Below are 27,496 nucleotides of genomic sequence, written 5' to 3' on the forward strand. Positions count from 1 at the left end.
TTTTACCATTCATCTAAAAAGTCAAAAAAATTCAAATCTGCACCCCTACGCACCTTCAATTCGGAATACTTCTGGTAAGTCATCCGGTTTACAAATTAACAAACCAGAACACATTATGAATGTCATCCGGTTCACTTTTTTTATTTCCGAAAGACATTTTAAAACTGATCCGGTAATACGAAAATCAAACCGGAACAGATAAGCAAAGTGTTCCGGTGCATTTGTCATCAAACCGGAACAGTTTTGAAAAGTGATCTGGTGAACTTGATATCAAACCGGAACAGATTGGAAAACTGTTCCGAAACGCATTTTGCATTTTTTAATTTTTGGTTATTTTTTTCAGGTATGGAAGTTCCGCTCCAAATTTTTCGAAAAAACGAGACAGCTATTGATACCACTGATGTTTTCACAACTTCACAGAGATTTGTCACACGGGAAGAAGTTATCCGCTGGGTTAAAGAGACCGGAATCAACAATAAAGTGACTGTTATCATAGCGCGTTCAGACACTGAAACAGGCAAAAGAGGAAGAAGTAACAAAGTTATATTTGCGTGCAATAAAGGTAGAAAATATAAGGATAAAAGTGAGACTCAAAGTGCTACTAAGAGATGTGGATGTCCATTCAAAATCAGATCGACTCCGGCAAAAGATGGGTCTGGATGGAAGGTTGATGTAAAATGTGGAGTTCATAATCATGGTTTACCAGATAGATTAGAAGGCCATTCATTTGTTGGTAGGTTGACAACAGATGAGAAGCAGCATGTTGCTGATTTGACAAAGAGACATGTTCTGCCTAGACACATATTGATTTCCTTGCAAGAGTGAGATCCTGAGAACGTCACTCGGATCACGCAAATATACAAGCATAAAAGTGTGATTGAAGCGGAGATAAGAGGTCCAAGAAGTGAGATACAACATTTGCTTAAGCTTATAGAGGAGGCGAACTATGTTTATTGGAGTAGGAAACTGGATGATTGTGAAGTTGTGAGAGATATTTTTTGGGCTCATCCAGATTCAGTAAAGTTGGTGAATCTTTTTCCTACTGTCTTGATTATGGACTCCACTTATAAGACCAACAAATATAGACAACCTCTGTTTGAAATAGTTGGTATGACATCGACCGAGTTGACATTTGCGGTTGCATTTGCTTATATGGAGTGTGAGCAGACAGAGAGTTATATTTGGGTCTTGGATAAGCTGAAGCAATTGTTTGTGAAGAAAGATGTGGTTCCACAAGTGATTTTGACGGATAGAGATCTTGCTTTGATGAAAGCAGTTGAAGTTGTTTTTCCTACGACGCATAACTTGCTATGTCGTTTTCATATTAACAAAAATGTTGGGATGAAATGCAAGGAATATGTGATGAAAGACATGCAAGAGACGATAGGCACATTGTGGAAAGATGTTGTATGGGCTAGTAATGAGGTTGAGTATGGTGTACGGTTGCAATATCTTGAACAAGCATGCTTTGCTTGTACTGACTTCCTCGGTTACGTGAAGAACACTTGGTTGATCCCACATAGGCAAAGATTTGTAGGCGCGTGGATTAATCTAGTGCTTCATTTTGGTAACACCACGACAAATCGGTATGTCATAATTCTTAGAATATTTATTTAGTATTAATTTTTGGAATATTATTTTTTTATACTTTCTTTGTTTATTTTAGGGTTGAATCTGCACATTGGAAGCTAAAGCAGATGATAGGAAACAGCCTTGGTGACATGGTCAAAGTTTGGGAAGCTATGAATTCTAACCTAAAAATCCAAATAGGTAACATTCGAGCTTCGTTTCAAAAAAGTTTTTATGAGGTTGAGCACGCACACATTAGTCCATTTTATGATAATTTGCGTGGTTCAGTATCGAGAGCTGCTTTGAGACGCATTGCAGAAGATTTATTGAGGCTTGATTATGTGTTAAATAGTAGGGAAAAATGTGGTTGTACTATGAGAACAAGTTATGGGCTACCTTGTGCTTGTGAGATGGGAAGATCGATTGTTGTTGGAATCCCATTACAAATAGAAAATGTTCATCTTCAATGGAGGATACTATCTATGGAAGGTGACTTGCCTTTAGATGAGGAAGCTGGTTCGGAGGTGGATATGAGTAATGCAATTGATGAATTGTGGAGAAGGTTTAAATCACTAGATGTTGTTGGAAAAAGAGCATTGAAAAGTAGGGTTTGTGAAATTGCATATCCCACAACAACTTCATTGTGTCCACCACCTGAGAAAATAAAAACTAAAGGCGGAGTGAAGAGGAAAGGGAAGAAACCAGTTGGGTATGATGTTTATAGGGATCCTTCAGGTTTTGAGTATGCTGATCAGGCGTCTCAATCTTCACAAAAACAATCGCAAGCATCACAAACTTCCAAGAAGCAATCACAATCAAAGAAGCAATCACAAGCAAAGGACGAGGATTTCACTCTTCAGTTTCCTTGTCATATTAGGCCATATATTACCGAGATTGTTAATGTTGTAGCAGATGGTAATTGTGGATTTAGAGCCATTGCGTCGTGGCATGGGTATAGTGAGGATGGTTGGGCAATGGTTCGTCGTGACTTGGACATGGAATTAAGAGAAAAGAAGGACTTATATGAGAGATTGTTCGGTCTAAGTTTATCCGAAGTGAGAAATGGATTGTTGATAGATCATGTTGGTTTTCAACCACCGCAGAAATGGTTGACACTACCAGAGATGGGTTATTTGATAGCGAATCGGTATAACATCATTCTTGTGCTGCTTGGTAACCCTTGCTTGACTTTTTTTCCTATGACAACAACATTTTCTCCAAGTGCTCCTACATATTGCATTGGCCTTGTCAACAGGAATCATTATCTTCGGTCTATATGCATCCACCTTGATGGCCCCCTGTCTGTAGAACCATCTCAACGCCCTCGGAAGCCCTAGGTTGTCTGACCGCCAGTTTTCTCCTTTCCTTCCCAGAGTAGGAAAGTACTCATGTATCCAACACTGTTAACAAATAAATTAAATATATATTAAATAATATATATATATATATATTAAATAATATAAATTATAATATATGAATAAACATATAATTAATTAAAAATAACATAAATACCTGTAGCAGAGTAGGATATCCACCGAGCTGCTTGCAACTAAACATAGATGCATCCCCAAGGTGGCGATAAAGAGTGGCCAGTGCCGCTGATGCCCAACTGTATGAACCAAGCCCACGTAGATCTCTAAACAATAGCAAATATCGGGCCTCAACCAGGGTAAATGTCTTATCCGCAAAAATGGTAGAACCTACCAACATCATCAGATATGCCCTGGTCGCGTAAGTCCAACTACCAGCAGCACGGTACTGCACGAATCTGTCATACAGCCACTGAAGTGAGTAATAAGCTCCCCTGCAAGAACGCACATGTACAACCATGGCATGTCTATCCACTCCCAATAACTCACAGCCAAGATCAACAGCCACCTGCTCTGTGACATGCTCATCAGGATACCAGAACATACCATTGATAGGCAAATGGAGCAGGCACGCAACATCATCTAAAGTAATCGTCATTTCACCAAATGGCATGTGAAATGACGAAGTCTCAACATGCCACCTCTCCACAAATGGTGAGACGAGATTAACGTCTATCTTGGTCAGGCTAGTTCTCTGAAGAGAAGCCAGACCTGACCCAGTCACGATAGCCTCAATCTCAGGTGGGAGCTGCTGAGGCACTCTCTCCTGGAGCTTCGTCCCGTGCCCAGCGACTTTAAGCTCCTTTTTAGAGCCTCTTTCCTGAAAATAAATAAAAAAACCACATTAGAAGATATAATAATAAATTCTATTTAAAATAAATCAAATAATTTTACTTACCTCTCCGTACCATAACCGGCGAGCAACATGGTCTTGATATCGAACAAGTAAAGATAAATCTGATGGTCCACCAGGATATCCAACTGGCTGTGGTGGCTGCGGTGGTGGGTTAGAGGAACCAGCTTCGTCGCGGCGGCGGCGGGTATTTGGTCTCCCGTCTAGTCCTAGTGTACGCATTTTCCTGGAAAAAATATTAAAAAAAAAATTAAAAAAAAAAATCCCAAAAAAGCAAACTGGAACAGTTCCAAAAAGGGTTCCGGTTTGCAACTGAGCTAAACCGGAACAGTTTTCAAAAGGCTTCCGGTGGAGATGAAAACAAACCGGAACAGAATTCAAAAGCGTTCCGGTATCATAGGCAACAAACCGGAAGAGTTCCAAATTGTGTTCCGGTTTGAAAGCGAACGCACCGGAACAGAATCCAAAAGCGTTCTGTGAAATATTTTTGCGAACCGGACCACTTACAAAATGTGTTCCGGTTTGGAAAGTTAATGAACCGGAAGAGTCTTCAGAAGGGTTCCGGTTTGTGTTTCGTACAGATAAAAAGAGAGTGTTTGTTCAAGATCAGTAAAAAGTGAAAAATGAGAAAAAAAATTCCTATTTATGGAAGGGTAATTTCGTCCAAAAAATATGATTGTTGGGGTAGAAGGGCAAATGTAGGGATAGGAAGTAAAATTTTCCTTGGTTGTTATGTTTCAGACGACTTAATGTCCCTCATTGAACGTTCACATATCATTGATGTAGTTGACTTAAGTCTTATTATAACTACCACTTTTTAAATTCAATAAAATTATCTGTATATTCAAATAATCTAGTTTAAAATTTTGTATATTTAAGCTTTAACTATTTTAATAAGATATATGGAGTAAACGCTTTATTCATTATGGTAATCATTATCAACTAGACGTACACCCGTGCGATTGCACGGATATATCTTATTAAATAAATTATTTATAATTGTGTCAATTCAATCTAATAATTTATATTATTAAAATATGTTATATTGAAAAGTTAAACGTGAAGTTGAAATATTATAAAAATAAATGTGAATAGAAAAAAATTAAGTGATAAAAAATGAAAAATAAAGTTTAATAGTTTATATCTCAATTATTTGTTATATAATTTATTTAAAATTTTGATACCAAGTAAAATTAAATAAAATAAATAGAATGCAAGAATAATAAAATAAGCTAAGAATATATATATTTTGACAGATACAAACAATATCTTTTAAAAAAAATGTTTTTTGTGATTCCTTAAAATAAATACCTACGAAAAAACATAATCAATCATTAGTAAAAAAATTGAAACAAAAAAATTGATGTGAAAAAATAGAAAAACTAATAATAAAAGAAAAAAAATAATTTAATAACATACAAAAATCTTTAAGACTATTTTAATTTCAAATGTATTTCCTTCATCCTTAACATGCTTGTACGGTTGTACCTATAAAACAAAAAAAATAAAAAAAATACATAATAAGAAAAAAAAAAAAAATATTCAAAGAAGAAACCTCATTTATGACATGTTGATATTTGCAAAAATGTAATACATTATATTTTATGCCTTGAAATTTGATCTTAAACAAATTAAAAAAATCAAGAGAAACAAAATAATCATGTAAATTGTTAGAAAGAAATTTACCTAATAAAAAAAATTAATGTTTAAAATGGACAAATGAGTTGTGTTTTATGTATATATTTTATAAGTAATACATGTGGTTAGTGAGAGATTTTATAGCTTAAAATTTGACCTGAACAAATTAAAAGAAAGACAATGATCATGTAAATAGTTAGAAATAAATATACTTAATAAGAAAAAACAGATGTTAAAAATTGACATATGAGTTGAGATGAGTTTGTTGTTTTTCATTTTATAAGTAATAATATATGGGGGTTAGTGGCCACTAATAGTGGGAGATTTTTGTAAGGATGTGTTGTAGTTGATTTTTTTTATTAGTTAGTGATTAGTGGAATTAAGTAATTATTATTATTATTATTATTATTATTATTATTATTATTATTATTATTATTATTATTATTATTATTATTATTATTATTATATGGTTACTTGTTTTTTTTTAATAAGCATTATATGGTTACTTGTATGCCAATATTCTAGTAGCATACGTGGTATTTGGGTGCCCTAGTGGTTGGTTTTGGTTGGTTTTATTAGCTAGTGAGCTAATTTTCAAATTTATAAATTTTTTGAATTAATTTAATAGGAGTTAATGGAATTTTTGGTTGGAAATTTAATTTGTAGTGGGTTATTTTTTATCTTTTAATTATTATTTAACAATTTAATAATTTAATTATTATTTGCCAATTTAATAATTTAGTTAATTAGTGAGTTAGTTTACAATTTTTTTGAATTTTTGAATTTAATTATTATTTGCCAATTTAATAAAATAATATAATTAATTACTATTAGTAGTTTTTATTTAATGTTTAACATTTTAACAATTTAATTATTATTTTCCAATTTAATAATATAATTAATTAATTATTATTAGCAGTGTCTTATTTTTTAGTGTGTAAGGTATGATTTATGGCAATAAAATAGATAATGCTAATAATTATTTAATTAATTAATTTATTATTAAATTTAATAATTGAAAATTTATTATTTATTATATGTTTTGGCGGGGAAAATTGGTGGAAAGAAGTTGTAGGATTATAATTTAGTATGATATGATGATGTCTTTGCTAGTTGAAAAAATAAAACACAATCCTTTTATCTTCTAGAAGCTAACTTTTTTATCACATCACATTTTTTCTCACATTTTAGAAATTAACTTTTACAAAGCATAAAGAATATGAAAATTAATTTTCAAAAAACTCGAGTTGATATGATCTAAGAAAAATGGGGGATGCAAATAGAAATTTCTAACACACATGTGAAAGAATAAAAAAGCCCAATTGAGAAAGTGATATGAAAGCTGGGCCTGAAACTCCCTTCTCTCTCTCTCTCTCTCTCTCTCTCTCTCTCTCTCTCTCTCTTTGCGGCATCGTTTTGCGACTGTATTTTCCGGTGAGTTAGCTTCTCTTTGGGAAAAACACCCACCGGTGAGTTCATCTTTGTTGATTCACAATTTTCATCTTGTTGTTGATTGCAGAGACAAAATGGGTATCATTGAGAAGATCAAAGAAATTGAGTTCGAGATGGCTCGGACTCAGAAAAACAAAGCCACTGGTTCGTACTTCCCTTTCTCACTTTACTCAATTTCACTTGCTCTACAACTCCAAAAATGTTATCTTATTGTTAAACGTTCCTTCATTTTGGGTTATATACTAATTAATTAATTAATTAGGATCTGTTTGGATTATCAGCTTTTTACAGTTTATAACACAGAAGTGCTTATGTATAAGCTATTTTTATAGGGAAAGATAAAATGAAGTTAAATTGTGTTCACTATAATTTATTTTCATGAACTATTTTGGGAAGTTGTGAAAATAAGCTGAAACGACGTTATGAACAATCATAAGCTTATTTTTGTAAGTTCTTCTAAAGAGTCTCATGTAATTGATGGCATTAGATAAACTGAAATAAGTCGATCCAAACAGACCCTTAGTTGAGTATGAATTAATTTTTTGGCTCAATGTGCTTGGTATTGTTACTATTAATTTAATCTTTTTTTTTTTTACTGTCTATAATAGAGTATCATCTTGGGCAGCTCAAGGCTAAGATAGCAAAACTAAGGACACAGTTGTTGGAACCTCCAAAGGTATGACAAATCACCTCTTTTCTACAATTCTTTGTGATGACACAATTAAGGGTGATTAGAAGTGCTTTTTCGGGTAGTTTTGGCATGTTTGGATGTTGGATTTTGGAAGAGAGAGAGGAGGGAGGACATGTTTTCATTTTTAAATAAAAAAAGATATAAATGTTTCTAAAAATATAGTAAGTGCAATTGAATTGTTGTGAGTAGCATCTATAATGCTAATCTTTCATTTTTTCTAAAATCACAAATATATACAAAAATATAAGTTAGCCTTCCAAACCTTCAAACCCAATACAACTTTAGGATTCGAGTTCCGTCCTTTTCTTCCTAAGGTGATTGATTATATATGACTGTCTAATCATTAGGCTAAATAGCTTAAATGATTAGTGTGTGTTTTTCCTGAAAATGCAAAAATGCATGAGTTAGAATGAGTTTATGATTTTAGTATTAGGTGTTTGACATTTCCTTCGAGTATGATGCCTATTTCCCACTTTTTGCCTTGTCAGAACAATATTTCTGCAGACCCTAAACTTTTATTGCTCTAGTTTGTTGTACTTGTTTGAGCTACTTAAGAATATATCTCTTCTTATCGTGCTTCATTATCATTACCATTCATATTTACATGAGAGAAAAACAACTGCCTATGGAGGGACGATTGCTTGATTTCCTCTGTTTATGGTCTTGGTTTACCGCCCTACCATAATTGTTTTTAGCAAAGGATTTGTTTGCAATTCTTGTGTCAGTTTTTGTCTTCCCGTTTGAAGGCAGGCAACGCATTAATGTTCTGTTTGTGTGCGATCATAATGTTTATGAATGGATTATGATGCCAGATTCTTTGATGAAAACTTCTTCCACTTATTTTTGGGGGTAATTCAACTGTCTTCTTGGCTTCCATCTTTGTGAATAGCACATCAGCGAGCTGAAATGCTGTTTCTTTTTGTTCACTTCGGTTTTAATTTTCTTTAGGAGGATTTTTGTTCTTGTGGTTGTAATCCTTGTATTTGTCTGAATAAAGTATCATCCTACTACGATCTATTACAATTATTGATGTTAATGATTTCGGTTCTTAAGATTTCATGTCTCTTTTTCTTGATTTAACGGGCCTAGGTTTCTATATTAATGTCAGCCACAGTATGCTATCCTTCTCTACATATTTTTATAAGATGTGGTATCCTGTCATCAATTTATGTAATAGGGTTCTAGTGGTGGTGGAGATGGATTTGAAGTTACGAAGTTTGGCCATGGACGTGTTGCACTGATTGGGTTTCCAAGGTTTGCCTTCAAAATAATTATTTTCCTAGTTTATGTGTTTTATTTACTATTACTATTAATTTCTAGATTAATTAATGTTGTATTGGGCTTCATTTCCTCAAATGTTTGTGTAATGTATGCACACTGCTCTATTATACACATGCCTAGTTTTTTAATAGAAAATATAGAGCTAATCATGTTTCGCCTTTTCATTTGCCAGTGTGGGTAAGTCAACTCTTTTGACGCTATTAACGGGCACTCACTCTGAAGCTGCATCTTATGAGTTTACAACTTTGACCTGCATTCCTGGGATTATACACTACAATGATACTAAGATTCAGTTGCTTGATCTTCCTGGAATTATCGAGGGTGCTTCTGAAGGCAAGGGACGTGGGAGACAGGTAAAACTAAAAATTCCCTGTTTCTAGCATTCCAGTAATAGCCAGCCTGTAGCGTATTTTTTGCATCTACGAATTGATATTCAGCTTCAATTCTGTTATTATAATATTTAATATACATCAGGAGTGAGTACCGACTAGACTATTATGCTTGAGTACTGACTAGAATATTATGCATGAGTACTGACTAGAATATTAATTTATGCTCGAGTACTGACTAGAATATTATGCTTGGCTCTTTTAACTTATTGCTTTGGGAAACATGGCTTTGTTATAAGAACAGTGAAAGAATTTTTGTTTTGTGAATGTTTTCTCAGGTTATTGCTGTTGCTAAATCCTCCGACATAGTATTGATGGTTCTCGACGCCTCCAAAGTAAGTGCAATTTGGCATTTTCTAATGTATTCTTTTCACTCTTTATGATGCTAGTAACTTAGTATTGCTAGATGATAAAATGGTATTTTGGCTGTTTCCGTAAATTACTATTCTGAGTTCTGACAATTGATAAGTTTATTACATATTCTTGGAGAGTGTTACTCATTAAACATTATTGTTAAAGACCTCCATCAAACCGGCTTTGGAAAAAACTGCTTTTTCATTGTCATAATGTGTGGTATCAGTTATCTTGCTTAAGATCGGGAGGGGATAGTAAGATCGTAAAACATAAGATCGTAACTAAGATAAGAAGATCCTACTCAATTATTTTTGTTAGCTCGAGAGTGGATAGAAAGATCGTAAAACATAAGATCGTTACAAAAATCGTAAGATAATACTAAAACATAAAATAATACTACATATTTAAAGTATTTCTACATGATATTTTCGTAGGCAAATGTATTCGTGGGAAATGAACGCCGGCGAATGATAACTGTTGCGCATCTGTATCTTGTCATCCTTCTCGGCATGTAATGGCGGTGGCCGGAAAATGGCCGATCGTGGCCGGAACTGGCCAAGATTGCACATAATCAATGTTTTTACCATTTTTTTTACAATTTGACTATAACACGCGGTTCTACTTAAGATCTAGATCGTTAGGGGTGAGTGAGATCAAAAAATCGTAAAATTTAAGATTTAAATCGAGATTTTGATAACCATGGGTATTTCTTTGTAAGTTAGTTTTGGCAAATAACGGCTATAGCGGTACTATAACGCTATTGTGTAGTGTAACAGAATTTGAACAAATTGTTATTGTTCCGTAATACACTAGTATTTAATACAAACTACAACGTGTTGTCAAATAGTGGCTATAACAGCACTATTACCCTATAGCATGGCAGAATTTGAACAAACCGCTATATGATGCAAGATTAACAAACTGTTGTAAATCTAAGTCACTTTCATAACTCTTTTATCTGATTATGTAAGGTTGTCTTATTGTTGGATAATGATTCTAACTTCTTGCTCCACTTGATAAGCAATGAATTTGAGTTCAACATATTTTGTTTTCTCCCTTTCATTTCAGTCCTTTAATTACTTGCACTGTTTTAGGCCTCCCACCATCCAAAGAATACACTGCTACTATACCATAATGCTTGTGCATCTGCTCTTTCTTTTGGAATTGGATTAACTATTTGTGGCTTATATATATTTTTTAATACCTAAACTTCCAATTTTCTTGCCACGACCTTTTTAAATGTGTCAGAGTGAGGGTCATAGGCAAATATTGACTAAGGAGCTGGAAGCTGTCGGCTTGCGGCTAAACAAGAGACCACCTCAGGTAAGTTTGTGTATGAAAGGATATTTTAGATACATGACATACAACCTATTTATATATATTTTTATTTGCATTCTTGTTGGGTTTATACATTGTTTATGATTAATAATTTGAAACTTTATATTTCTTTGCAGATATATTTTAAGAAGAAAAAGACAGGGGGCATTTCATTCAACAGCACTATGCCTTTAACTCATGTGGATGAGAAGCTTTGTTATCAGATTCTACACGAGTACAAAATTCACAATGCAGAGGTATCTAGCAAGCTTTAAAGTGTTGTCAGTTGTAATTCAGTTATATGTACCTGTCGTTATGAGATGTTATAATTGTGCTGTTGTAGCAACCATCACAAATGTTAAATTTGCTTTTTACTATTGCACAGTATGTTTAACCATGACTAGCTGGTGATGTGAGCATGCTGTGTTTTCCTTTAGGCCGCCTCTGTTAAAACCTTGAGCTATTAAGTAGAAGCCCAAGAAATATTTTAAATCTCTTATATAATTTCTATAGCTCCTCCTTTCGCACAATGATCCTGTTTTATCCGTACAGAAACAAACCTGTAAGGTGGGAATGTCACTCTTTATAAACTATTTTCAAACCACATATCTTTTTCATTGTGGGAATTAGGATTTTCCCATTACTCTCCCTCACGCTCAACACTATTTGGTTTGGTGGGTTGATAATTTGGCGAGTGTCCCGAATTTAAAGTTTCTGACTAGATCCACTCCCCTAAATGCTGAAACTCTTTGGTGGAGACTAAAGAATGATTTTATATCACACAACCGTGATATCAATGAATGTTTTTCATATGTACATTGCCTAACTTACCCTCTATGACTAGTAAATTGATCCTTTGGAAATACAAAAAGTTGAATTGAAGGAAAGGTATTTTAGAGTTTTTTTTAACAGCTTAGAAATATTGAATATGAGAGAAGTAGTTAAGATTTTTTTATATTTCATTCCATAAAGCACGAGATAAAATTTGCTTAAAATTTATTGCAGAGAGAGTACTTGATATTACTTGTTCCTTTTCAGTTTTCATCAATCTTTTTCCAAGTAGACGCCAAATTTTTATATTTTTCATTCCATAAAGCACGAGATAAAATTTGCTTAAAATTTATTGCAGAGAGAGTACTTGATATCACTTGTTCCTTTTCAGTTTTCATCAATCTTTTTCCAAGTAGACGCCAAATTATTATATTGATGAAAACTGTGATTATGAAGAGCAGCTGACTCTTTGTATAATGTAGAAGTGTTGAGTTTAACCTGTAATTGTTTTTTTTTTGTTGCCAGTGATAGAACCATTCCATATTGATGAATTATGTAATTTTCTTTGCTACATTTATCATATTACAACAGTTGTTTTATTTTTCCCCCTTCTGTAATTTTCCTATATGAAGGAGACAGCTGACAACTTCAATTTTCAGATCCTTTTCCGTGAGGATGCGACAGTGGATGATTTCATAGATGTCATTGAAGGAAACCGTAAATACATGAAGTGTGTATATGTCTACAACAAGATAGATGTTGTTGGTATTGATGATGTGGACAGATTATCCCGTCAACCTAATTCTGTTGTCATTAGCTGTAATTTGAAGGTAACTGCATATTTCAGTGTCAAAAAAAGAATACAAGATACAATAAAGTTTTACCAATTAATTCTTTTTAACATTATAGAAATTATAGTGCATGAAGCATATTTTTTTCCATCTTTTTTGTATGTTGGTAACACAAGTTTTTTTTCTTTTTTTGTAAACAGCTGAATTTAGACAGACTACTTTCAAGGATGTGGGATGAAATGGGTTTGGTCAGAGTTTATACAAAACCACAAGGCCAGCAGCCTGATTTCGGTGATCCAGTGGTTCTTTCAGCTGTATGTTGCATTATGATTATTGTTATTATGAACACACACACACACACACACACACTGCTCCTTATTCTATTTACTTAGAAAACCTTTGGTTGCTTTTTGTTTTAAGGACTGTTTGTATTGCGACTTAGTTGAGTTTATCTACTGACATAAGCTCTTGTGAGACTATTTGAGAGTTTATGGAAACAACTTATAACATGTCCATAAGCTGTTTTTCAGTTTATTCATAAGCTCTCCACGATAGCTTATATGGAAATAACTTACACATAAGCACTGACTGATATGATAAGTGTTTATGCTATAACCGTTTTTAATTAAGTTGTATATCCAAAACAGAACTTTAATCTTCTAATCCTTCACTTTCTCTCCCATATTGTTTTAGGATAGAGGTGGCTGCAGTGTAGAAGACTTCTGCAACCACATACATAGAAGTTTGGTGAAGGATGTGAAGTATGTTCTGGTGTGGGGTATAAGTGCTAGGCACTATCCACAACATTGTGGCCTTAGTCACGTTCTTCGTGATGAAGATGTTGTTCAGATTGTTAAGAAAAAGGTTAGAAATCCACCCTTCACCTTGTTTTTTTTCCGTGTTGTTAAGTAGCAACTATTGTTCAAATTCTATGTTCTTGACTTGTTACTTGCTGAACACGTGTATATATGAATATACAGGAGTGTTGTTAAGTAACAACTATTGTTCAAATTCTATGTTCTTGACTTGTTACTTGCTGAACACGTGTATATATGAATATACAGGAAACAGACGAGGGAGGAAGGGGTCGTTTCAAGTCACATTCCGATGCACCTGCTCGGATATCAGACAGACAAAAGAAGGCTCCACTTAAACAATAATTATATGACGCCAAGCCTATGATTTCAATGGATTGGTATGTGAATGGAATGAAAGAGTGGATGTTGATGGTATATCCAGAAGCAAAAGTAGTACTTTTTTGGTTCCTCTTCCCAAATAGGATTGAACGTTCCTCCTTTTTGCACTTTACAAAGTGGAGCACCTATGTTTTCATCACCCATATGTTGTAACTTTTTTATCCTTTCAACAATAGCTTTTATGAATCTATGGAGTCTGCACAATGAGTTGAGAAATAGAAAGCAAAGGGAACATGAACCGCATCTTGAATATTTTCGCAGTCATTATTTATGATTGCATATAATACCTATATGTCCTGATAGTGTGCCTTTGAGGATGAATCATCATACTACTAGAGTTGAAGCTTTAAAGAGCCAATGAAGTGTTTCGGTTTGAGCAAATGAGTGATATAATCAAGAAATTTTTGTATTTTATAGAGAAATGAGTTTTGTTTATTCAAGAATTTAACTTAAAGATGAAGAAATAATTTAAACCAACATACAAATCATTTGACAATAGAGTCCAACATGAGTACTAAAATATAGATGTAAATCAAAACTCATTAAATAAGTATTGGTTTATATATGAAGCTCACTTTCTATAGAATCAAAATCTTTTTTAAACTAGAAGTCCTTTTCCATATGAAGCTCACTTTCTTTTTCTTTTTTTAACTCTATGTAAAGCTCTGTCCTACAAAATGTGTGAGTGGATGGATCCTAGGCTCAAGCAATAATAAAGACCTGACTAAGAAAATCATATCCTCATCCTACAAAAAGTCAATTATTGCAACTTTTCATGGTTAGGCAAAATGTCACCTTCCATTCTTTTATTCTCTCAGTCATTGTCATGTCTATTAAGTTGTGTAACACACAAAACCAATTATTGTTCATGTTAGGTTTATGTCTAACTTTGTAACCAAATAAACTAGTAACAAGTGTTGGTCTCTAAAACTATGGTCGATTTCTTTCTAGCACACAAGAATCACAAACAAACATAAACAATCATATAACTTGTTCGGTTACATGATAATTTAATTTAACTCAGTCTCTCTGCTACATGTAGTAGCTTCTTCAAAACCAATTCCATGTCCAATCTTAAAGTCGACCAAAGACACTGATAGTCTTTGGTTGATATTCTTTCTATTTCGCACTTGTATCAAAACACACGCTAATTTTTTTTCTCATGAATCATAATTATTGACAACTTAAATCCAAGTCTCTAAATAATGACTTAATTTTCTATAATCTCCTTTCACTAAGTTCTGTTTGAACGAATAATTGAATTAAGAGCTTATGTATAAATAATTAAAGATGAAATAAGTTGAACTACTTTCAAGCAAGTTATACGTCGTTTTTATAAACTATCTTAAAAAGGTTTGTACAAATAAACCGAAGACATCTTACAAACATGTCATAAACTATTTTCGTAAGTTCTTTCAAACCGTTATACAAATACTTATATCAACCGATAAATCAATTCAAACAGACTTTTGACAATCAAACTACTTTTCATCTGGTCTACTTGCCTCTATGGATTTACCTCCACATATATTCAAATCATAAGATGAGATTCTATCAAACCAATGGAAAACTTTGCAGAATCTTTAGCCAAACCTTATCCCAAAAAATTCTACTATAATGAAGAAAACCATCACAAAAAGTCATTATGTGACATTATTGAACTTGTCAGAATGATAAAAGACCAACATATTATAGCCTCCCTGGTTTTTTCATCCTAGCAGTAAATGTTGGTTAAAGACCACAATCATCAATAAATGATAACATTTATTAAAAAAGCAAGTAGAAGTTATTGGATCTCAATCTAACACAAAATCACAAAATCAAAAGGTAAGAAATGGAAATTGCGTTGAGAATTCGAGAGAATCCACATTCGAATCCCGGTTGAAACAATCATTGGTCAGACTTTACTTATTTCCGACTAAACTTTGGATTACCAGGACCCTTTTCCGAGAAACTAAACAATCTAGAAATTACCTCTAAATATCAGCAAGATCTAAGAAGTACAAACATGAAAATTTGATTAACTTGTCCATGAGAACATGTTTCATTTCATGAATCTAACAGTGTTACAGAAAATCACAACTGTGAAGTCCTCAAATCGATGCTACATTAATTAAATTATCAACTAAAGCTATGAGCCTTTTTAAACATAAAACCAATACGAAAGCAATTCGCGCAGAAGAAACCTCGGAGGAGTTACACATAGTCTCACCAGAAAAACTCATTCATTCATTCAAGCATCAGAATAAACTTCTTCATTTCACCGTCTCACGAAACCTCAAATCTCAACCCATTAACTCGATCTAATTCTCTTCTGGTTGACTTTTCCATCAGATTTTAGAGTTCCACTCGAATCCCCTTCAGACGAAGCTTCTTGTGACTTGGTAAAAGAACTGGAAAGATCCGCATAAAGATCAACCACTCTTCTGATATTGCTATTGAGCTCTCTAATCAAACCGACGTTTCGGCTCAGGTTATCAGGCATCCTAGACTCATGATTTTGGTTTATCTCATTGATTAAAAGCCGGTTTTGATTCAAAATATCTTGTGCCTGCAATAAACTCTTCTGAAACACCTGTAAAAGCCTACTATCTACTTGACTCGTATCGCCTAGTTCTCCGAATATATCACCTTCCATTTTTCAATCACACTTTAGAATTCAATCAACAAATAATCCTGCAAAAAAAAAAAGTAATAACAACAAAACAACAAATCATGATCAATAAGAAAAAGAAAACAAGACAAAAGTGATGACAATTATATACAAAAATATAAATCAGAAACTAACTGAATAAGATGCTTGATCTATCAGATTAAAGCAGATATGAAAAGCAAAAATCAAAAGATGAAACATGTTTTTTGGGAAGCAAAATCAAAAACACATGCTTTTACCATATTCTTTCCTCTATCTACCAAGCAACCAAACAAAAGGTACTAAGGGTTTGATTTGCATAAGATTCTCAAAGAAATCACAAGCTAGAAATGATTTTTCTTTCACTGACTTAAAGTAAGACCCTTTTCAACAAGAAAGAACCTTTTTTTCCTTTTACTGTTACCAATGAAATCAAGATGGAATGGAGCAGAAAACAGTGACACAAAAAAAACACAAAAAGCACAAAACAACAATAGTGAGAATCCCAAAAGCCTAGTCAATCAATACCATATAAAAATCTTAACTTCCAATAAAAATAAGACAAACCCATTAATAAAAATTATACCTTTTTATTGTCCCAAAAAAATAATAAAACATGGGTTCAATTTTGCAATAGACAAACAAACCCAACAAACCCATCAAACCCATGAAACCCAGAAGACATTATTGAATGATTGTTATGTTATCTTACCTTGACAGAGTGAAGAATCCAAATGGGGTATCTGATGTTGAAAAAAAAGAAGAGAATTTTAAGGTAAAAAAGAGATTTTTATGGAGAGAAAACTAGGGGAAAAAGAGAGAATGGAATATGGAAGAAGACCCTGAAATCATGGTGAAAGAAACAACAGGAAGAGATGGTGATGATGATGATAGTACATGATATGATATATGTGATGAGTTTGTGAAAACCTCGTTTGTATCAGACGCAGGTTATATGCAGTTGTGTTGTGGGCACAGCACAGACAGAATACATGACAGACAGATTCATTCTATAATGCAAGTTGCCCACATTCAATTTCAAGACCAACACCATTTATGTCATTTTACATTTGTTGTTGTTGTTATTGTTGGGATTTGGATTCCTAGAATTAAATATGTTATACATTTATTAATTGATTTTTATTTTGTGATTACATCAATTTTTGGGATTAATTTCAAAAAAAGTGATGGCAAACACTTGATCAATGTCCATATGAAGTTTTGAAAAACTATCTTATGTGATTCAATGAAGATATTATTAGGGTTTTTAATCCAAACTAGAAAATGTTTGTGAGAGTATTTTTAAATAGACTAAATTTTAATAGGTCGAGCATTTTAATGAATCCTTTAAGTAGAAAGTGTTTATTATGATGGAAGAAGTTTTAAAAGAGACGTAAACTCTTTTTGGTAAAACTAGCTTGATAGCTGGTGACTAGTAGCTGATAAGTTAATTTGACTGTTTGGTAAATTAGTTGTTACACTAGCTGATAAATACAAAATGATACGAAATGACATTCTTATTAAGAAATTTGTGATTTATTTATCTTATCATATTATATTATTATATTATTAAATTAATTTATATTTGATAAAAATAAATATATTAATACAAACTTACAAAGAAATTTTAATATATGTGAATAAGAAACATCAAAATATTTTAAATTTGTATATAAATTATATAAATATATTTAACGAAATATATGAAATTTGAATTCAGTTAAATTAATCAAAGTTAATGCTAAAAATAAGTTTATTATTTAATATTATACCATAAAAATATAACAAAAATTTTAATTTTCTTCGTCTCGGTTAATCTCATTGATTCTTCGATTACGTTTCATTAACTTGAAAATTATCAACACTATTTCAAAATTTATTGTATACTTTAGATGTTATTAAAAATATTATATATATCGAAGGGTAAAAATAGATTTTTGTTAAAATAATAAGGGTATAAATGAAATAAAAAGTCACAAGCTAAAAGCTACAAGCTCAAAAGCTACTTCAAATAGCTTTTAAAAAAAGAGACAAAAGCTAGTAAAAAAGCTAAAAGCTAAAAGCTAAAAACAGTTACCAAACAGAGCTTTTTTTATTTATATGAGCTGAAAAGCTAAAAGCTCTTTTTATGGCTTTACCAAACAGACTCATAATATTACATAAAAGGGCAAAGGGAGTAGTGCAGAGAAAAGAATATTAAAAACTATAAATAGCTCGTGACAAAAACAAGTCACTAAAGCCGAAATAAGTGTAATAGAGAAACAAGTAAAACTACTGATTTTATGATAGGAGGCATATGACTTTTCAACGACCAAATTTAACATTCAAGGAAGCCAATTATTAAAAGAGATCTTGCACGTGAAGTTGTTCGACAAATCAACCAAGTATAAGGGTCAGATGGGCCTAACCGAAAGTTTATGACATGCTTATCATCGAATAAAAAGGCACGACACAATAACTATTTCCAACTGAAGAGGGAGATTGATTGATTCAACAATAATATCTAAAGTAATATAGAGAAGGATCCTAATCAGAAACATGTTCATCCAAGGATAGGGACAAATAAACCAAACCAAGGGGGAAAGACAAAGACGAGCACAATAAGAAGGACGGCCCTCTACCATGACACACTATCAATACAATAGTTGATGGTTTCTTAGGAGAAGGAAAATCTTGCTCGTCAAGAAGAAGACACTCAATACACATGAGCATGTTCCTTAGAGTCCAATATCCAGATAATCCCCAAGGGACTCTGACTTTGGTCAATTTTGGATTAGAGAACCTTTTATCTTCAAAAGGTTAACTGTTCTAGATTGAATTACCTTAGAGTCTTATTTTACACATTCAGAGGCAGGAGCATTTTTTGTTCTGGACATAATTCCATTTTTAGATTTTTCAAAATAAATACGAATCTGGCTTTAGCAAGGGATTTTGTGAAGATGCCAGCCCATTGATGGTCTGTATCGATAAATTTAAAACTTAAAATTCCCTTATGAACATAATCCCTTATAAAATGATGTTTAATTTCAATATTTTTTGCCCTTGAGTTTAAAATAGGATTCTTATATAAACAAATAGCAGAGGTGTTATCACACAAGATATGAATGTTACTTTCCTTAATTTGATTCTTCTAGGTGACTTTTCATCCAGAGTATTTGCGTGCTACACACGGAGGTTGCAATATATTCAGCTTTTGTTGTTAAAAGATCTATACCCATCATAGTCAGCATCACAATATCCTACTAACTTATATTCTTTTTATTTTCTATACATCAAACCAAGGTTAGTAGTATCTTTCATATATCTAAAGATTCAATTAACAACTGTTAAGTAAGATACTCTATGATCTAATTGGAATCTAGCACATAAGTAAACACTGAATAGAATGTCAAGTCGAGAAGCAATCGGATATAGAAGAGAACCACTCATACCTCTGTATAATTTTTGCTCTACCTTTTTACCTACTTCGTTATTTTCAAGAATACATGTTAGATGCATTGGAGTCTTAGCTGTCTTGCACTCAGATAAGTCAAACTTCTTCAGAAGTTCGTGTATTTGCTCTAATGAACGCATGTTCCTTCTGAACTTTGATTGATTTAAATTTCTATAAAGAAATTTACTTATCCCACCAGACTCATCTTAAATTCTTCCTGCATAGACTTAGATAATTCCTTACAAAGAGTTGCATTAGTAGAACAAAAATAATATCATAAACGTAAATTTGTACTACTAAGATATCATTTTTGAATGACTTGCAGAACAAGATTGTATCAATCATCCCTCTTGTAAAATCATTTTTCAAAAGAAAATTGCTCAGTCTTTCATACCATGCTCTGAGAGCCTGTTTCAGACCATACAAATATTTTTTTCAGTGTATAAACAAAATCTAGGATTTTATGATTTTTCAAAACTAGGAGGTTGATGAACATAAACATCTTCTGTAATGTAACCATTCAAAAATTCACTCTTAATATCCATTTCATATAAAATGATGGTATGATTTACTACAAAGGAAATAAGAAGACGAATAGATTCTAACCTGGGCACTGGTGCAAAGGTTTTAGTATAATCAAATCCTTCTGTTAACTATAGCCTTGTGCAACCAGTCTAACTTTAATTCATCCCATATTTCCTCGCTCATTTAGCTTGTTTATGAACACCCACTTGGTTCTAGTAACATACTTTCCTTTTGGTCTTAGTATCAAATCCCATACATCATTTGAGGAGAATTAATTCCATTCTTCTTGCATGAACATAATTTATTCAGAGTCTAGTAATGCTTCATCAATGGATGTTGGTTCTAGGATAGACACCAAACTCATAAGGGTATCTTCATCTTGTCTAAATGAAGATTTGGTTCTAACATGTTCAACTTTATCACCCAAAATCAAATGCTAAGGATGGGGGTGATTTTGTCTATGCTTCTTCAGAGGTGTTGGGGTGTCAACAAATTTTGGTTGAGCTTGTCCAAAATATTTGACTTTAGAATCCTTGTCTTCAGAGTCTGAGTATGTGATTTATATATCTGCAAACTTTTCAACTAACTTTGACTTTTCAGGGTAAAGCTTATCATCAAACTTAACATGAATTGACTCTTCAATAATTCGTGTCTCAGTTTTGTATACTTTATAGTCTTTTGAGTGTTCATAGTGTCCTAACATGATACACATTTTTGCTTAGAATCAAACTTGTTAAGGGTGTCTTTAGTGTTAAGCATAAAACAGAAACAACTAAAGGGGTGAAAGTAAGAAATATTGGGCTTTCTATTCTTTCATAATTCATAGGGAGTCTTATTCATAATGGGTCTTATATGGATTTTATTCTGAATGTAACATGTTGTGTTAACTGCTTCTACCCATAAGTGTTTTGCAACATTTATCTCATTGATCATAGTTCTGGCCATTTCTTACAAAGTACAATTTTTTCTTTCTACAACTTCATTTTGTTAAGGAGTTCTAAGACAAGAGAAATGATGAGAAATGTCATTTTCATAAAAAAAAAATTAAAAAAATATATTTTCAAATACCCCCACCATGATCACTCACGACTCTGACAATTTTAAAATCCTTTTCATTTTGCACTTGGGAGCAGAAAGTAGCAAACACAGAATGTGACTTATTCTTGTATTTTAAGAATTTTACCCATGTTCATATGTTGTAGTTATCAATGATAACTAGTCCATACTTATTGCCATTGAGAAAGGCTATTTTCACATGAAAAAACAAGTCAATATGTAAGAGCTCCAAAGACCTAGAGGTTGAAACAATTTTTTTATCTATGAAATAAGTTTTTGAAAACTTGCATTTCTAACATGCTTCACAAAGAGAATTTGAAACATACTTTAGATTTGGAAGGCCTTTAACAAAGTTCATCTAACCTTCCGTGCCATGTCCATTGCTATTCGTTCACAGATATGAGGCATTTAACATATTGAATTTGTAAATTTGATAGTTTAATTTTATAAATGTTGTTTTTCCTCTGGCATCTGAAAAGTACAGAGCCATCCTTTTGATGACTAACTATGCAGGACTCTTGATTAAAGATAATATCGTAACCATTGTCACTTAATTGACTTATGAATAAAACATTATGCATTAATCCTTCAACTAACAAAAAAATTTAGAGATATAGGGTAGAGAACCGTTGCCAATTATTCTAGAGACAATAATTTTACCTTTATGATTGTCTCCGAAACCAATATAGCCTCAAGGATTAAGTTCCAGATCTTGGAACATATGCCTTCATGGTGTCATGTGTCGTGAGAATCCAGAGTCTAGGTACCATAATTTGTGTCTTAACTTAGCTTCTAAGTATGTTTGTAACATAGACTATTTTATCTTTAGGTACCCATATCTTTTTGGGTCCTTTATGGTTAGTTCTCCCAAAGGTTTTATCAACCTAGGATCCTTGTGCATAATCAGTATCATGCGTGTGTCCATAAGTGAAGTGAGAGTATAAGGCTTTTGGATCAACCATCATTTCTTCTTTTGGTTTATGATTAAACATTTTGTTCCTTGGTCTAATATATCCAATGCATTTTCTCTCATTTCCACTAACTCCATAGATCATGGAAGCCAACTTGCTTCTATATATTTTTTAGCTAGAAATTTTTGAAAAGAAGTTTCATACTTCTTTGAAGCACATTCAGAGTTCATAGGAGCAATCATGGGAATTTTCTTTTCTAAAATATCACTCTTTCTTTTGAGAGAAGAGTTTTCATTTTCAAAACAATTGATTTTTTGTTGGTGAAAAAATCAAACTTAACTCATATCATTAATCAAAATATGTTCAATACAAGGAGGTATCAAATGGAAACCACTATGCCTAGACTAAGAATTGGCCGCCTTCACTAACGAGTGGGCAACTGAATTCACTTGACGTTTAATAAAATTTACCTCAAAGTTAGGATAAGAAAGCAACAAGGTTTGTAAAGAAGAAATAATTATACTAAACTCGGCTCTACCAGTGTGCTTTGTTCGAAGAGCTTGAACTACCATTTGGGAATCACTTTCAAAGATAACTTGTCAAAGATTCAATGTTATAGCTCCCTAAATTCTTCTTTAAGGGAAATGGGTTCCGCTTCCAAGATAGAATGAGTACCAATATTCCAAGCAACACCTGCAAATATAAAGCGACCAGGGTTATCACGAACAAACCACCCTCTATACGTGGAGCCCTTTTGAGAATTGAAACCTGCGTCAACATTACACTTGAACCATCCAACATTAGGAGGTTCCTATCTCATAGGGTGTTGGATAGGAGAAGAAGAAAATTGGTGTAGCCTTTGGAACATCAAGGCACCTCCATGGGTTAAGCATTTTTTGTGGAGAATTTGTAGGGGTTGTTTACCGACCCGACTAAGATTCCAACAATATCATGTTCAGTGCCCGTTAGGTTGTCAGTTTTGTGACGATAATATTAAAGATGATTGGCATGTTCTGTTTGGATGTAACACTAATAACCAATGTTGGAGGGAAACATGTTTGTACTCCGTTATTGAACCCCAGTTAATTTCCTTTGTTGATGCTAAAGCTCTTATATTTGATATCTGTAATAGGGAGGATAGGAAGATTGTTGGGAGATTGGTTGGTATGCTAGATGTGATATGTAGAAATAGAAATAATAAATTATGGAATAATGAACAGGAGGAAGCTACAACTATTGGTTTGATAGCTCTTAGCAATTGACAGGCTTGGTTGGCGGCTTAGAAAGACCAGATTACAGATAATCCTCTATAACACCCTACGAGGTGGGAACCTCCTAATGTTGGGAGGTTTAAGTGTAATGTTGACGCAAATTTCAATTCTAAAAAAGGCACCACAAATAGAGGGTGGTGTGTTCGTGATAACCTTGGTCGTTTTATATTTGCAGGTCTTTCTTTTAAAATCACATTTTCTTTCATCAACTCACTATGGACTTCAGAGTGAGTTACAAGAATATTTTTTTAGAGTCTTATATCTTCTCTCAAGTTTATGATTATTTTCAAGAATCTCAGCTATAGATGTTTCAAGTTCAAAACTAGATAGATGAGAAAATACCTCTTTAGTGTCTAATTTTGATTTTGTTTCAGGGCTACCTGCTTATGCTTTTGCCTTCAGCGCCATATTTGCTTGCCCTTATTTAGAGTAATCATTTGAGGAGTCAGAGTCATCCCACGTTGCCATCAGAACCTTCTTCTTATCTTTTAAGAACTTTTTCTTTGGCTTTTCTTTGGTGAGTCTATGACACACGTACTTGTAATGGCCATGCTCCGTGCATTCATAGCATATGACTTCTTTTCCAGCTCCTAGATTCTTCCGCTTAGAGGTTGACTCAGATGGTCCACATGTTCTTCTATAGCCTCTAAACTTATTTTGTCTTTTCTTTTAGAGTTGGTTAACTCTTCTAGACAGTAGAGACACATAATCTTCTTCAAATTCTTCTTCTTCAGCTTGAAAGCCTCTAATCTTTTCAAAGTTACATTTGGACTTCAAGGCAACAAACTTTCCTTTCTTATGAGGCACGGTCTCTTCTAGCTCAATATCATGACTCCTTAGATAGCTAACAAGCTCTTTCAGAGTTATTATGGTCAAATTCTTTGACACCTTAAGTGCAGCTACCATTTGCCTATATTTCTTTGGTAGACTTCTTATGATCTTTTTCACGTGATCTGCAGTAGTGTAGCCTTTGTTCAAGACTTTCAAACCAGCAACAAGAGTCTAAAACCTTGAGAACATATCCTCAATGGTTTCTTCTTCTTCCATTATGAAGGATTCGTACTTTTGAATCAAGGCAAGACCCTTGGTTTCTTTTACTTGTTGGTTTCCTTCATGAGTCATTCTAAGAGAATCAAATATAGACTTTGTAGAGTCTCTATTTGTTATCTTTTCATACTGAGTGTATAAGATAGCATTTAACAAAATGGTGTCGTGGCACGAAAAATATCTGAGTGTATCGAACGCTCGAAATACAACAAAGTCGCCACCGAACTTTATTTATTCCAAAAAGAAAGGGAAAATATTGATATAACCCATGAAAGAAAAAAAGATGGTCGTCGCAACCAAATTAGGATTCGATAGTCGGTCATACAAGGGAAAGATATTAGCACCCATTGTACTTAACGTGACCTATTTAGTTAGTTTTGTGAATGTGTGTTAGCGTGAATTTTATTTTGCGGTCTTCTACTTATTATGCAGGAAAAAGAAAATAAAGGGTTTTTAGGTTTTTTATTATTGTACCTGACAAGGTTTTGGGTCTCCAGACTACATAGTTCTAATAGAAAATATTTGCGGGTTGGTTCATTTTAGCGAAAGATTCTCAAGTCTCATTCGAACGAAAAACATTGCTACCTAAAACATGGATAATTGAATATTTGCATCACTTCAAGAATGGATAACTGAATCAGGATCAACACAGATTCTTGACACCATCACATTCGAGTGGAAAATGTTTGATATTCACATGTGGAAGTGCTATTTGCATCATCGCGGAGTCGACGAAGCGTCTTTTGTTTATAAAAAGGTTTTGAAGTGAAATCCAAGAGGCAAAAGGCCTGAATGAGTAGAGATTTTTTATGTGGGAGACAAGCATCAAACCATAAGCTAAGTACAACCAACAGCCTTTGCTAGCATGGATGTGGAGTCCAAACAAGGAGAGCCCAAGTAGACAAATTTTGTGATGTGTCGCCACATATGTAGTGCCATGTCATGTCCACATAAGTTAAAATACCAACTAAACAAATTTAAAGGAAAAAAATCCAAAAAATGACAAATAAAGCTAGAGGTGCTTACAACTGAACAGGTCCAATAAAAAAGCTTCAACCAAACCACACCAAATCAAAACTGTAAAAAATTGTATTTGATTCGGATGTGTTTTGATCATTTTTAATAGAACTGCAAGGTTTGGTTCAGTTTGCAGTTTGTATTTTACAAACCAAATCAATCTGCATTCATTATGTTGCAAAATCTTACTAACAATTATATATAGGGGTGTTCGCGGTGCGGTTTGGGCGATTTTGACGAAAAAAATCATCCGACTTGCAAGAGAAAAAATAGTGCGGTTTGGTGGACTTTTAAAAAAAATCCGAACCAAACCAAATCAAACTAATGGAGTTTGGTTCGGTTCGGTTGGTTTGGTTTTTTGCAAATATTTTATTGAGCCATACATACACATATAGATGACAATATAATTTTGTATTTAGACATTCATACACTATCAAATAACAACAAAACTCGTCATATTTTGACAACAATTTTCCATTTAATATGTAAGAGTTAAATTAGACAAAAGTGGAATATTAAATATAAAATAATAGCATAAAACAATATAAAAATTATTATAATGAAACAAAAAAAAAGAGACGAAAGATTAGTGAAGGTGAAAAAGAAAAAAAATGTTGAGATTAGAGAAGAAGATGTGCGATAAAAACGAAACTGAAATACAGAACATTTACATAAAAATGAGAAGGTGAAAAAGAAAGAATATAAGAGAGTAGATATTATAGAAGAAAAGAGAAGATGTATATGGCAAAGAAGGTGCGATAATATTATTAGAGATTTGAGAAGACCGGGACTGAAATTATATGTGTAAGGATGAGAAAATTGTTATAAGGCTAATGTATAATAGGTTTAAGTTTGGGTTGGATATGAGTTAGGTAAAATTTAGGTTGCAACATAATGTGGTTTGGTTCGGCTTACAAAATACAAACTGCAAACCGAACCGAACTGTGCGGTTTTATTAAAAAATGACTCAAACTAATCCGAACCAAATGCGGTTTTTTGCGGTTTCGGTTTGGTTTGATTTGGTTTGCGGTTTTCTATTGGATTGGTTTGGTTTGAACACCCCTAATTATATATTTTTTAATTCTTTAGAGAAATCAACAAGTACTAAGTACCATGTGTATATTTTTTCATATTCTCTGAATGATATTTATTTTAATTTACATATCAACAAAAATCAAATTATTATTAATTTATAAATAATATTTTGACAAAAATATATTTTATTGAACTTTATAAATAATATTTATTTAAGAATGCAATTTCATGTATATCGTTCTTTAGACATTAGATAAAATGGTGAGACACAATTTTATGCATCAAATTATAAATTTATTTGGAGAATTATAGACATTAGATAAAATGGTGAGACACAATTTTATGCATTAAATTATAAATTTATTTGGAGAATTATAAACTTATTTTATGGTAATATATGGATGATTAAACACAAAATTATGTTTTTCTTTATATGTGTATGTATGACTTAATAAAATTTTAGTAAAAAATCGAACCAATCGAACGAATCCAAACCGCATTGGTTTAGTTTTATTTATAAAAGTCAAACGAACCAAATTAAACCGCATGTTTTTTTCTCTTGCGATTCAGCTGACTTTTGGTGTCAACACCCCTAACTAAAGAGACTACAAAGCTGCATTTTTTTATTAAGAAAATTAAATAAAAGAATCAAAAGTACATTTAAACCTAAATTTTTATTAAAAAAATAAAATATCAAACAACTAGAATCAATGCTAAAATTCATTTGGATTTAATTTATCTTTTATAAATAAAAACTTTTAAAAATTAAAAAATTTAAATAATAGCAAAGTACTTTATATAAATAAAAAAAAAAGTTTTACATATTTTATATAAATACATTAAAGTAATGCAAGAATGTAAGTTGATTTTTTGGCTATAAAAAGGCTCATACCTACT

General features: G+C 32.7%; 4 protein-coding genes across 6 annotated transcripts; 2 read left to right on the top strand and 2 right to left on the bottom strand.

Annotated features, from left to right (window-relative positions):
* The first annotated feature begins 345 nt into the window (after positions 1–345).
* LOC131627678 (PKS-NRPS hybrid synthetase cheA-like) lies at positions 346–2,906 on the top strand. Its single transcript, XM_058898518.1, has 3 exons — positions 346–821; positions 963–1,586; positions 1,667–2,906. The coding sequence occupies exons 1-3, from the start codon at positions 346–348 to the stop codon at positions 2,904–2,906; spliced, it is 2,340 nt and encodes a 779-aa protein (XP_058754501.1).
* Positions 2,903–4,014, bottom strand: LOC131627679 (protein MAIN-LIKE 1-like). Its single transcript, XM_058898519.1, has 3 exons — positions 3,838–4,014; positions 3,082–3,759; positions 2,903–2,929 (listed from the first exon to the last, which is right to left on the bottom strand). The coding sequence occupies exons 1-3, from the start codon at positions 4,012–4,014 to the stop codon at positions 2,903–2,905; spliced, it is 882 nt and encodes a 293-aa protein (XP_058754502.1).
* Positions 4,015–6,782: 2,768 nt separating this feature from the next.
* On the top strand, positions 6,783–14,053 carry LOC131627699 (developmentally-regulated G-protein 2). Its single transcript, XM_058898539.1, has 12 exons — positions 6,783–6,864; positions 6,950–7,026; positions 7,491–7,558; positions 8,751–8,827; positions 9,027–9,207; positions 9,522–9,578; positions 10,846–10,920; positions 11,052–11,171; positions 12,345–12,515; positions 12,677–12,790; positions 13,170–13,340; positions 13,541–14,053. Exons 2-12 carry the CDS (start codon positions 6,957–6,959, stop codon positions 13,634–13,636), a joined length of 1,200 nt encoding a protein of 399 aa, XP_058754522.1. The 5' UTR covers positions 6,783–6,864; positions 6,950–6,956; the 3' UTR covers positions 13,637–14,053.
* Positions 14,054–15,666: 1,613 nt separating this feature from the next.
* LOC131627700 (protein ELF4-LIKE 4-like) lies at positions 15,667–17,387 on the bottom strand. 3 transcript variants are annotated; one of them, XM_058898540.1, is made up of 2 exons: positions 17,017–17,387; positions 15,667–16,348 (listed from the first exon to the last, which is right to left on the bottom strand). In XM_058898540.1, the coding sequence occupies exon 2, from the start codon at positions 16,308–16,310 to the stop codon at positions 15,966–15,968; it is 345 nt and encodes a 114-aa protein (XP_058754523.1). In that variant the 5' UTR covers positions 16,311–16,348; positions 17,017–17,387; the 3' UTR covers positions 15,667–15,965. The 3 variants fall into 3 exon arrangements, with proteins under 3 accessions (XP_058754523.1, XP_058754524.1, XP_058754525.1); XM_058898541.1 differs by lacking the exon at positions 17,017–17,387 and adding an exon at positions 16,565–16,987; XM_058898542.1 differs by lacking the exon at positions 17,017–17,387 and adding an exon at positions 16,461–16,481.
* Between the last annotated feature and the right edge of the window lie 10,109 nt (positions 17,388–27,496).

This window comes from Vicia villosa, unplaced genomic scaffold, assembly GCF_029867415.1.
Source record: "Vicia villosa cultivar HV-30 ecotype Madison, WI unplaced genomic scaffold, Vvil1.0 ctg.000393F_1_1, whole genome shotgun sequence".
In the NCBI taxonomy this organism is placed as follows: Eukaryota; Viridiplantae; Streptophyta; class Magnoliopsida; order Fabales; family Fabaceae; genus Vicia; species Vicia villosa.